This window comes from Epinephelus lanceolatus, chromosome 8, assembly GCF_041903045.1.
Source record: "Epinephelus lanceolatus isolate andai-2023 chromosome 8, ASM4190304v1, whole genome shotgun sequence".
NCBI classification, from domain to species: Eukaryota; Metazoa; Chordata; class Actinopteri; order Perciformes; family Serranidae; genus Epinephelus; species Epinephelus lanceolatus.
Genome location: NC_135741.1, coordinates 19236790 through 19248998, shown reverse-complemented (window position 1 = coordinate 19248998; position 12209 = coordinate 19236790). Strand labels below are relative to the sequence as shown.

The 12209-nt window shown below is 42.0% G+C and overlaps 1 protein-coding gene across 1 annotated transcript in view; it reads left to right on the top strand.

Moving 5' to 3' along the window:
* The window catches only part of LOC117257936 (sterile alpha motif domain-containing protein 10), a 74018-nt gene that overhangs the window by 39937 nt on the left and 21872 nt on the right, over positions 1 to 12209 (top strand). The window contains exon 3 of the mRNA XM_033628353.2: positions 7127 to 7295. Coding sequence (XP_033484244.1) covers positions 7127 to 7295 — 169 coding nt within the window. The remainder of the gene's footprint in view (positions 1 to 7126; positions 7296 to 12209) is intronic.

Below are 12209 nucleotides of genomic sequence, written 5' to 3'. Positions count from 1 at the left end.
TGTGTGTTTTGAATCAACTAAATTTTATAGCACTTCACAGAAACCCCAGAGCTGACTAGCATTTCGGAGGTGTAACTGCAGAGTGACACAGACACACCACCACACAAGTATAAATGCTCACAATGGTGGGGCCACGTGTGTAGGCTAGATCTGGCTATGCCAGACTAGTTGCAGGTAGCATAAATATTTAGTTAGGCTATTTGTTGAGGGTAATTCTTTTGAAACTTGGAACTCTCGAAAATTTTGATGTTAAATCAAATAAGACCTAAACAGTTAAAATCACATGACTTGGCCTTACTGTGCCAGCCATTTGGGTGCTGACTACAACATATCACTGCATATCTATTACCGTCCCCCTTTTTCTCTCCTTCCTTTCTATCCTCCACCTCTCATTAGACTTCCGCTCCGTATACAGCCTCCACTTTGCTTCTGCACCCCCTCCCCTCCACCTCCATCTCCCCCCTCCTCCCCTGTACGTTATGAATGAGGGAGCTCCTCCCGCTGGACAGAAGTAGGTCTCGGGAGGAGTGGGGGAGGTAGTAAAGGGTGAACGGGGACGATAGAGAACTGGCCAGAGGAGATACAGTCTGATGGATGGCCGGAGAGTGGTGGAAGAAAAGCAAGGGAGGAAGACGAGAGAAGGAGGGATGATGGGGAGCTATCATTCTATTTCCCTTCTGTCTGGCTTCTTGATGATGAAGGCCATTACTCACGCAAAGAGTACCCCACTCCCCCGCGCACTGTCTGCTTTTTCTTTTTGTTGTTCTTTGTCTGTCTTTGTTCACCCTCTCTATCTGTCTGTCATCTGTCTTTTTTTTCCTGTGGAGTTTTTTTATAGCATACACTGTGCAGTTAAATAAACGTCAACAAATGTGAGTCATAAAATATTCAACAATTAATCATTACGACTTATACGCAAAGATTTGTATCTGTTTTCCAGATTTGTTATGGCTACTAAATGATGCTGCAGTTGATCTAAAGTCATTTATTTTATTTCTTCTAAGATGATGCAATGCCATGTAGCATAGTCGCTTTTAAAGATAAGTTATTTCAGATTGTTGGGTCATCTTTTCGGCAGCACATATACACTATTTATTGAAATTTATTTCCTCACAGGTCCCTGGATTATTATGAATCTGCCTGCTGAATTTTTAACAGCACTATCTGTAATAGTGTTGATTTACTGTATGATTTAATGTTAGGGGTTGTGGAGCCAGCAGGGAAATCTGCTCTCCTTTCCAGTCCTTAGTGCAATATACATTGGCAGCATCACGTAAGCAGCACCTGCTTGACACCCATGGCACACACAGAACACACTATACAGACAACAGAAGTGGTCCCAGTAGCAGTAACCTCTATAAACAGACATCTGCATATGTATGCAGAATCTGTTGGCAGCGATACAAGATTTTGATATTGCAAGAGTTCTGGTTTCCTTTTGTAGGACTGCCAATCACATTTGAGCGGGCTTCGGTTGCCTGTAGGTAAACAGTCCGTGTAAAGACCAGAAAAAGGCAGAGAGCATTGGCTGAAACGCAATCTCTGAACCCACTGGCTATCATCTGACAATGATTTCACTTAATATTGGCTCTTTTTTTTTCAAATTTATCGGCATTCATATACAAATACCTTTTTTCGAGATTCACCAAAATGTTGGGTGGCCAATCAAACTGTACATGAGCTGCACATAGCAGAGGAAGTTTTAGTCCAGATATTAGCTGGCTACATCAGATCACCGGAAATATTGGCCATTGCCCCCAGAGCCTTTATCATCATCAGATGGTAGCTGATGGGTTCCGAGATTGCACAAGTAGTGCCTATGGTATAACTGCTGTCTTCTGGAGAGTTGAAGTGCATCAGTGTTAAGAAAAAGGATTGATTCGTGCCAGCTCTGGATGATGCGCATCAAGACACCACTGGTGTGTGCCCTGTTACCCAATATATCTCCTGTTGACAAATGAGTTTCCAATCACATGATTTTTTACACACCTTTACCTTTCTTTTGTCGTGCAACACAGTGCTCATCAAGTCCATGTCAAACACATTTGGTCCCTGTTTCAGACATGGCCTATCGTGTTCTATCGTGTTTTGAATTTTGTATATTTTCTTCTTAAACTTCACAATTAAAAAGAGAGGCAAAAACTAAAATACTCCTGCCTGTATCACCAACACCCACAGTTCAAACCTAAAATATGCCTATGCCTGTATGATAAGTGGCTAGCTCTGTAGTGTAAGTTACTGCTGGTGGTATTTACCGTCAGCCTACAGACACACAGATGAGGCACTGAGAAAACAAAACCAAGAGCAGTGCCAAACCAAGCAGCAACCTCCAAGGCTGAAAGATGAAGCCAATGCAGAAGTGCCAAAAACTGCACTTCATCAAATGGCCACTTGAGACTGGCCCCAAAACAGAATAAATGTTTAAAATTCTAACTGTAAACATGTTTACAGCCTCGGACAGAATACGGTTTCGGTCTCTATAGCTAATTTCAACTTCATAACAACTGTACAGGAGGTGAATTTTTTTTATAACTTACCCATTTACATTAGATTAGGTCCAAAATTACACATATTTAAGGCAGAGGCATCTTGAGTGACAGGCTGTCTGTGGGGTGTCACTACAGTCTATAAGCCCTTTTACACACCTGTTCAAGGCAGGAATATCATGCCGTTAAGCCACTTTGTCGTGCTGCGTATAAGGTATGATTGTAGAATGGATTGTAGAGTGGTCAGTGCGGAAATGGTGTCTGTATAAACAGGACAGCCGCAGGATGGGTGTGATGTTATGATGATCTGCTATGTGTGTGACCCACCACACAAAATTTAAAGCGTAGCTGTTAGCAGTTAGCTGCTAACTCAGGGAATAAGAACAGCAGCCGTAAATGTCCGCATATTGGAAAAAAAAAAATAGATTTGAGAGGTCCTTACCCTCAGAACAGAGGACAAGGTCAGTCGCCATATAACAGGGATGGTAAATGATTGTTATTACTATGTATCTCGTTTTTGTTGATCATGCGCAGCCGAAGCATATTCAAAAATACTGTAAACTCTGAACCAAAGTTAACTCACCATCACTCTGCAAAGACTCTCTGCCCTTGAGGTCATCTGATTATGACCTTTCTGTTTGGTCCTGAGAGCGCAAACAGCAGGTCTTGTTGCCTTTGACTTGATCTCGTCAAAAATCTATTTGTCTTGTTGAATTTATCATACTTAATGATTGTCCAGGCATTTGCAGCCCCCACTCAGTCCAATATTTACTCAACTATGTCAACATGAGGTTTGTAGAAACGCTCGGGACTAAATCAGCAGGCTTGCAGCTGACGTTATGGCCACCCAAACATGAGGGAGAATTTTTACCCCCACTCAATTGAGTGTCCACACTCAATCATCCACACGAGAGAGCATCTCCACACCTCTCCCAACTCAATCTCAATTAATGATGGGGGGCAGAGCAGTAAATTTGGGTTATTAAAATGGCCTCAGCGCTCCATTGAGTCGGGTTAGAAGTATGTGTGTAATTAGGAAACGAGCAAACACACTGGAGCGGAGAAATGGAGTTGTTTTCAATTAAGGCCTACAAAGCAGAACGCTCTTAGCTGGTGGACCAGCCAAAACTTGATAGGGCTGATTGGTGCTTAAATTGACAGGAGGAGATCTCATTATAGCAGTAGGCAAAGATGTAAATAGTTATGGACATGTGTCTATCACATATTGAGATGTGAAGGTGCTCTGGGAGCTGGTCTTTGTGTCATTAACAAGAAAAGTGGCTGGGACATTGGATATTAAGCTACAAGAGTGTGTGCAAGTTGCATTTGTGTGTATGACATTTCAGCATACATAATCCCATTAAATGCAGTCAGTTATGGAGTGGAACGTTTGGCAGCAGTTCTGTGTTTTTCTGTTGAAAATCAGCCAAAGCCTTTGTTGTGGAGTTGGCACAGTCAGAGCATGAATGAATGGATTAGATATGAGACTAAGTCACACAAGAGAGAGAGAGCTGAGGGGACAAGAAGTGGCTGTGTTTCCTGCCCATATGAACTGGTTGTGACTTTATTAATGTCCATATTAATTCCCTGCATAGAGAAAAGCCTGACATCTTTGGGGTCAGTGGAAGGTGTGTGAAGAGAGAGGAAAATTGAGGATGAGTGGAATAAAGACAGATAAATATGACAGAATCACACTAATGCAGCGTTGGCTGCATAATGAAGGTACTGCTGTCATAAAAAATTACCTCCGAAAGAAGACCACAGCAGCCACAACTCTACGCAGCCCATCCTGGTAGAAATAATATATGGAATGTAATTACTGTATCAAGATATGTTGTTGGCAGAATGGTAAAGTGTGTCACATTGTACAGAACTGGAATAATGTAATGTGCGAGAAAATATGGTGATAGTAGCCTTACATTTGTCTCTAAATTAGGGTTGTAAGGCACAAAACTGAGTGCTCTATTAATCAAAAGAACAGCATCTGTTTGCCCTTCTGTGCCTACAAGCTCTCAGACCTTATGTTGCTGGCAATTTGGGTTACATTTGAGCTAATTATGTGAATTTCAGAATGTGAAGGGCAGACGATAACCATTTTTTAAAAAAATCAAAGAGATGGTTTTTAAGTGGGTTTGCATGAGGAGCTTATTACCTACAGTAGCTGGCAGGTGGCACGCCTCCAGTTTAGAGAAGCAGAGAGGAGTAGCAACCTAGAAGCTGAACCATGTACTGCTGTGGACGAGGGCAGCAGCAAAACTTATTTTATTCACCTAAAAAAGTCCCACCTAAAACATTAATAACAGTTTCAGTGCATGCTCGCTAAACATGGAAGCTGCTGGTCTACCGCTGCCTCAATCAGTTAGTTCACTGTGTTATTGTGTGACTTTGGTGAATCTGAACTAACCTTTTAAACAGTATAGTCCCACACTAAAACAAACTAACTAATATCGATGTGTTCAGTAATGTTAAATCACTGTTTTCCTCAAAGGAGTCTGGCAGTGAAGAAGAGCGTTATAGTGACTTCAGGCCCCCATCTGAAAATGGCTCTGAAAGGTATCAAGGTAAAGCAGTAAAAAAAAATCTAAATATGTTAATTCATTTCCGTGACCAGTTATCCTGTTAGGGGTGGCAGGGGGGCTGGAGCCTATCCCAGTTGACATTGGGCGAGAGGCGGGGTACACCTTGGACAGATCACCAGACTGTCACAGGGCTGACTCATAGAGACAGACAACCATTCACACTCACATTCACACCTACGGCCGATTTAGAGTCACCAATTAACCTGCATGTCTTTGGACTGTGGGAGGAAGCTGGAGACACGGGGCGAACATGCATACTCCGTACAGAAGGGCTCCCTACAGAGCACTCCAACCTGGGTTTGAACCAGGAACCTCTTTGCTGTGAGGCAACAATGCTAACCACTGCACCACTGTGCTGTCTAAAAAAGATATTAATAATGATTAAGTTTTTTTAAGGGGCAGCCCCATCCAACAACATTCATACCTAAATGAAATAATAGGCTGATTTCCACTGGCTACTTAAATGACATATATGACCGTCCCCAAAATGACTTATACTACTGGGTTATACTAACGGTTGCAGTTTGAAACACATCCTTAATGTTATGGTGGTTGCCTTTACGCTATAAAACTCAGTAGTTAGGTCTGGGAAACAAAACTAGGTGGTTAGGTTTAGAGAGAATATTATGGTTTGGTAGCCTTGTGATAGTCTGGCGAACTGTCCAGGGTGTACCCCGCCTCTCGCCTAATGTCAGCTGGGATAGGCTCTACTCCCGACCAATGACTCCCAACAGGATAAGCGGTAACAGAAGGCTTTGAAGAAGTTATTGTCATTAACGTAACGTGATGCATGGCACATGAAAGATGTCATGTGGGTAGAGCAGGCATCCCATGCACAAAGGCAATGTCCTTACTGCAATATCCGTGGATTAGATTCCAGCCTGCGGTACTTTGCTGCATGCCATCCCCTCTTCTTTCTCTCGCCCTTTCACACTTAATTCTGCCCAATCAATTAAAAGGGAAAAAAAGCCCAAGAAAATAATCTTTACATATACGTCATGTCATGTACGTCACACCATGTATGTCACATCATGTACAACTCATCACATACATCACCATTGTAGTGTGCTACACATACTGGCATACTACGCTATGATGTTATTCTGGCCACGAACTCCAGTTTCCTGGGTGAAAGTCCTGTGCTTGTTTGATCCATCCAGCATCTCTCCACTCACCCTTCAGGGCCTTCTTCCATCTTTATACAACATCACACGGATTTTGTCGCTTTTTATGCTACATCAACTCACTTCCTCCTCTGGTTCCGTAATAATTACGACAGACACTAGAGGGCGCTGCCTTACAATAAACATAAGTGTTGGTTGTAATAAGCTGCTTGCAAAGTCGACCTATGTGGCAGCCTGTGTCCACAGCAATACATTGCTTAGCTTACATGGTGGTACTCCCGCCTGCATCTCCGAACTGGGGGTGTGCCAGCCGACATGTACTGCAGGTAATACACTGAGTATGGATAAGTACCCTGACCTCACACAGCCCCACTTCAAAGGATCCAAACTATCCCCGTAAGTGGTTAAAGTTAATGTGTACATTTTTGGCTTTTATCTGCTAGAAATTAGAGATATTACTGCAGGCTACACAATACTGTATAAACCCTTAATAAGCTGCTTTCCATTACAGTACTTTATTTGCACTATGCACATTTTTGTGTGGGCGTGTGTGTGTGTGTGTGCGTGTGTGTGTGTGTGTGTGTGTGTGAGATTTACTACACCACCAGAAGGGCTTTTGTTGCAAACTGTATAAGAACACATCATCCCAGCTAATTTCACGTTAATGAGAAAATCCAGCACGTTGCATATTTAAGTAAGCTCGAGCAATTACAAGGTGATTATCTAAAAAAAGGCAATAAAAAAGTAATGTTCCAACTTGCATCATGTTGTACCTCAGGAAATTAAAACACAAATATGCACATACACTCACACTCAGTGGCTCTGTTTTGCAGGTCCTCTACCTACAGTACAAACACACACACACACACACACACACACACACACACATTACAGTCCAGTCCTTAATATAAAGTTTCTTGCTTCTTGTGTGTTTCAGCTGCGTCCAGGTGAAGCCTTCACTGTGTATCACACCAGTCCTACTCTGTCCAGTCTGTCCAAACCCGTGGTGCTGTGGACTCAGCAGGATGTCTGCAAGTGGCTTAAGAAACACTGTCCTCACAACTACCTGACCTATGTAGAGGCCTTCTCCCATCATGCTATCACAGGTACTGTACACAACACATGAACACATGTGTTACTGAAACCATTTGTGTCTGTGATTCTTCTTTTGTATTTAGTGCAGTGCCCGTTCAAAATTGCCTGTTGCTTGGCTTGAGGCATTGCAGCATGCAGCTTTCTTGAGAACCACTCAACCAAACTTCACACTCAATACTGAGCTTCCTTGGGTCCTGAGAAATACGCCTGCCATGACATAGTTGCATCCCCTAGCAATGCTAAAGTATATGCGTCATTTGCTAACAGCTAGAAATATGGGACCAGACTATTTCCCAGAGCAAAAGTATAAATTTCAAACTACTAATAACTAGGGGAGACGGGGGATGGTTGTAACATTTTGACATTTCTGTCTTAATATTGGAGCTGTTTTAAACCAGTGCGTTCAAAATGTGACACTACATGTGTCATGTGTCTGCAATTAAATGGTGTAGCTGTTTTTCTGTGGCACAAACAGGAAATGCATGGTTTAGTCTCAAACCCAAGGAGGAACATGTTACAATTCACCTAATAGTCCAGATTAATGATAGCCTGGGGTGAAATGTACCATTATGAAATAAGGATTACGACAAAAATTTGAGACAGTGACCACTTTTATTCAACACTTAAATGACTTTATAACATAATTGGTGTGCGTGTTTGCTTATAAGTCTTTCTATGTGTGTTCGTTCTACAGGTGTGTGTATGTGTGTGTGTGTGTGTGTGTATGCGTTTGTGTGACCCAAGTTGCCTCTATTCAAATTTTGTTTTCAGTAGGTACATACTTTCTTACATGTTCTTACAACTAACCCAGACTCTTGGAGCTTCGAACTAGCTTACCTTACACCTATGTCCAGTAGATCGCAAGAGCTCGCACTTGACACTGCACTTCTTTGGGTCCTCACATATACACTCGCCAAGTGGGGGGTGAATTGGATGAAGGGTTGTCGAGGAAATCGAAGGACAGACATACAGACAGACAGAGACTCCTTCCATTCTAGTTTAATGAGAGCTCATTTTCATGTTACTATTAACAGTGCAGAAATGGAGTGATCTTGTAGACACTGTTGCTTGTGTGATGTCCTCAGACCTTGTCCATTGACCTCTGCTCCTTATAATAAGCACAGCAGCGATCCTTCTGTAGACGAAGACATTGCAAATCAAATGCCATAAAAGGCTTACCAAATGTCACACAAGTTTTATTTTTAGGCTCGTGGTTCCACAGCTTAGCTTTTTCAACTGGAAACAGGTTTACACCCAAATCTCTCGAAAGGAGATTTAAAAGGCATTCATGTGAGGTAACGAAAGGAGTGCAGCCTATTTTTGGAGAAGAAAGGGAAAGCTGCAGAAAAAAAAATGGTGGGTTATCGTGTTTCGAGTTCAAACAACACCCCCACCCACACATACACACACTTTTATTTGTTAGCAAGCCCACACAAATGCATGCATGTGCAAACACACACAAACCCAAAAGACACACTTGAGCAGGTGCATACAAACGTGTACACAAACACACATTAATTCGCACACACTGACAGACCAGACGGTAGAGCAGTTTCTTTTTTAGTGTCTCGCAGAGAACAGATTGCTGTTCTGCGCCGTAGGGTCAGCCACCACTCGCTTACATTTGCATGCACACACAGAAACACAGTGGCGCACACAGACACATACACACACACACTGGCTTCGGGGTTAACAATGCTGCCACCGTCATAGTTACAGCAGCTCTGATCTGATCGTTTTTATTTATGTATTCTCAAACCAAGAGATGAAGAGAGAGAGAGAGGCTTGGCTCCAATTATCCTTATGTATTCACTTGCTGATGTCCAGCTGGGTTTCATTTTTCCTGGGTTATTAGCTCCTGTGTTTTCTTATGCAAATGTTTGGTGAATATGTCTTTTTGTTGTTGATGCATATGGTCGGCATCAAAGAATCACATCAATAAATGCTCTACATGCAAACTCTCTTACACAGAAGGATGTCGGATCTCACCAACAGCCAAGAAATGGATTCTGTGTCTGTATCATCTTAGTTCAGTGACCCAAAAGTAATTGTCTCTCTCTCTCCGTCTCTCAGTGAGGGTGCCATTACAGTGGAACAAGCTGCCTGAGGAGATCACTCTAGCTTCTTCAGTGTCCCTTGCTTTCACATTTAATATGTGTGTGTGTAAAGATTCATGCCACCATCTTTAGTTGACTGTTTTTAAGTCTGTATTTGTTGTTGGTAGTAGCAGATAAAATGGAGATAATTCAGCCGGGTGTTGTCAAGAGCAGGAAATAGGCTGTCAGACTATGTGTGCGATGTGATTATAAGTCTGTTCCAGCACGGTGATGTATATGTGGAGCTCGTGATGAAGTGAGTTCCTTATATCACACCTGTGATTGCTTCTCCTGGCTGACAAGTGAGTTTGATGAGGGAGACTCAGAACACGCCGCTTGCTCACCCACTTGCAAAATGTTTGAATAAATGCAAGTTTGAAGTTGGTTCAGAGTTGTTTTAGTGTGTGGCAAAGCCATTTTTCAATGTTTAGTTAATTTGTAGCCTGCTTTATTTAAATATTCTAGTTTGTGTAACTTACTACCACTGCTACTACGGAATTAAGTTCAAAACAAGGTCCTTTAATTTCAGGTCAGGTTCGGTACACAGATGCCAGTCACTCAAGCAAAGGTATCCAAAAACAACAGGCAAAGACAAAATCCAGAAGTCCAAAAAGTGGGTCAATATCACAAGGAAAACAAACTAACAAAGAAACAGCTGGACCGCTGACTCAAAGTACAAGACAAACTGGCACAGAAAAAGGGAAACACAGAGACTAAATAGGGGAGACAACAAGACACAGGTGTGACACATTAGGACAGGTGCAGGAAATCAAACAGGAGCAGGAAGTGAAGAGACCTGAAATGAGATAAAACGTAAGTTTCAAAATAAAACAGGAAACACAAGACAAGAAACATGAGAATGTGACACTGTCTGGATGTGCGTGGGTGGAAATCACTTTATGCAACAAGGCATCTTCTGTTTGTTAATTTGTAGCCTACTTAATCTAAATATTCTAGTTTGTGTATCTTACTACTACCACTACTACTACTCACTATGTTTATTTGAAAGCTGCAAGTACTAGTTGTTTTGCAGATTAAGGTTTTGCATGTTAGATAAATGATGATTGTTACCTCCGCCAAGGAGGTTATGTTTTCACCGGCATTGGTCTGTTTGTCTGTTTGTCTGCATAATAACTCGAAAAGTTTGCAATAGATTTTGATGAAATTTTCAGGATAGGTTGATAATGGGACAAGGAACAGATGATAATTTGGTGATTTTGGTGGTGATCGGTTGAAGCAAAGTGGATAAAATAATAAAATGACGGGAAATCCGAGCTGTTTGGATGAGGTCTGCACTCTCCAAGTGCTCTAGTTATTTAATGTACTACCTAAATGTAATTGTAGGTGTAGTCATTTGCACCTGAAAAGTAAAAACCTAAGTAAAACCAGAAACTATGTTGATAGAATGTTTTGAATGAAGGACTTTTACCGTAAAACTTCAATACAGTAGTAATAGTCCGGGCTACTTTTTGACAGCTTCAGAGGAAGGGAGTCTTCACAATCAAAGCAGCTAACTAACATTAGCTTGAGTGGGTAGCTAACAGCCTGGTTTTATACATCCAAAAACTTCTATAAAAATGAATTGCTTGGCAACCAGACCAGGTGTCTAATTGAAACAGGTCTCCCTAAAAAACAACCATTTTTCGTGCCACTATCCTCGCTGGAAAACTAACAATGGGTCACTACAAAACACCCATGTTTGGTGCCTAAAAGCCCCTTGAAAAACTTCACAGGTCACTATAAAACATCCATGTTTGGCGCCTAAAAAGCCGTTAGAAAAGCATCGACAGGTCACTGTAAATCATCCATGTTTGGCGCCTAAAAAGCCATTAGAAAAGCATTGACAGGTCGCTACAAAACACCCATGTTTGGCACCTAAGAAGCCGCTAGAAAAGCATTGACAGGTCACTACAAAACATCCATGTTGGCGCCTAAAAAGCCGCTAGGAAACCACTGACAGGTCACTACAAAACATCCATGTTGGTGCCTAAAAAACCGCTAGGAAACCACTGACAGGTCACTACAAAATATCCATGTTGGTGCCTAAAAAGCCGCTAGGAAACCACTGACAGGTCACTACAAAATATCCATGTTGGTGCCTAAAAAGCCGCTAGGAAACCACTGACAGGTCACTACAAAACATCCATGTTGGTGCCTAAAAAGCCGCTAGGAAACCACTGACAAGTCACTACAGAACACCCATATTTGGCACCTAAAAGCCGCCAGAAAAGCATTGACAGGTCACTACAAAACACCCATGTTTGGCGCCTAAAAGCCGCCAAGCATGCGCAAGCAAAACAAATCATTCAGCACGCTATGCAAGTACAGATTTCAACCAGCAGCAGAAACGAAAGGTGAATCCTGCCAGTTGTGGGTTGAACGGGGGTCACAGATGCCGTATTCCTGTCAAATATGTCGCAAGATAAGGCTTACCGCGACGGAAAAGTCTGTCTCCAGGTCCAATAATTTCCTCTTTGTTGATTTCATGACTGCCCAGAAATACATGAACAGCCGAGCCGTGGCAGCACACAGGTATGTGACGTGTCAGAGGAGAAATGAGCCGTTCACATTTCTCTCTTTGTGGAAGGTAACGGCCCACAAACCTCACCGCACTTTAGGGACTGTTCTTTACTTGTCAGGGGAGGAGGGTGGCTGGTTGATTTTTATTTTATTTATTTATTTTATTTTATTTTGATCCCCCCTATGTTCATCACTGATTGATGCTGCTTGAAGTATGAATAAGTCAGTAAGTAATTTATTCCACTGAAATATCATTGATGTATTATAGAAAAGTGATGTATCTTTTTTTTAAATGAAAAAGGCACATCT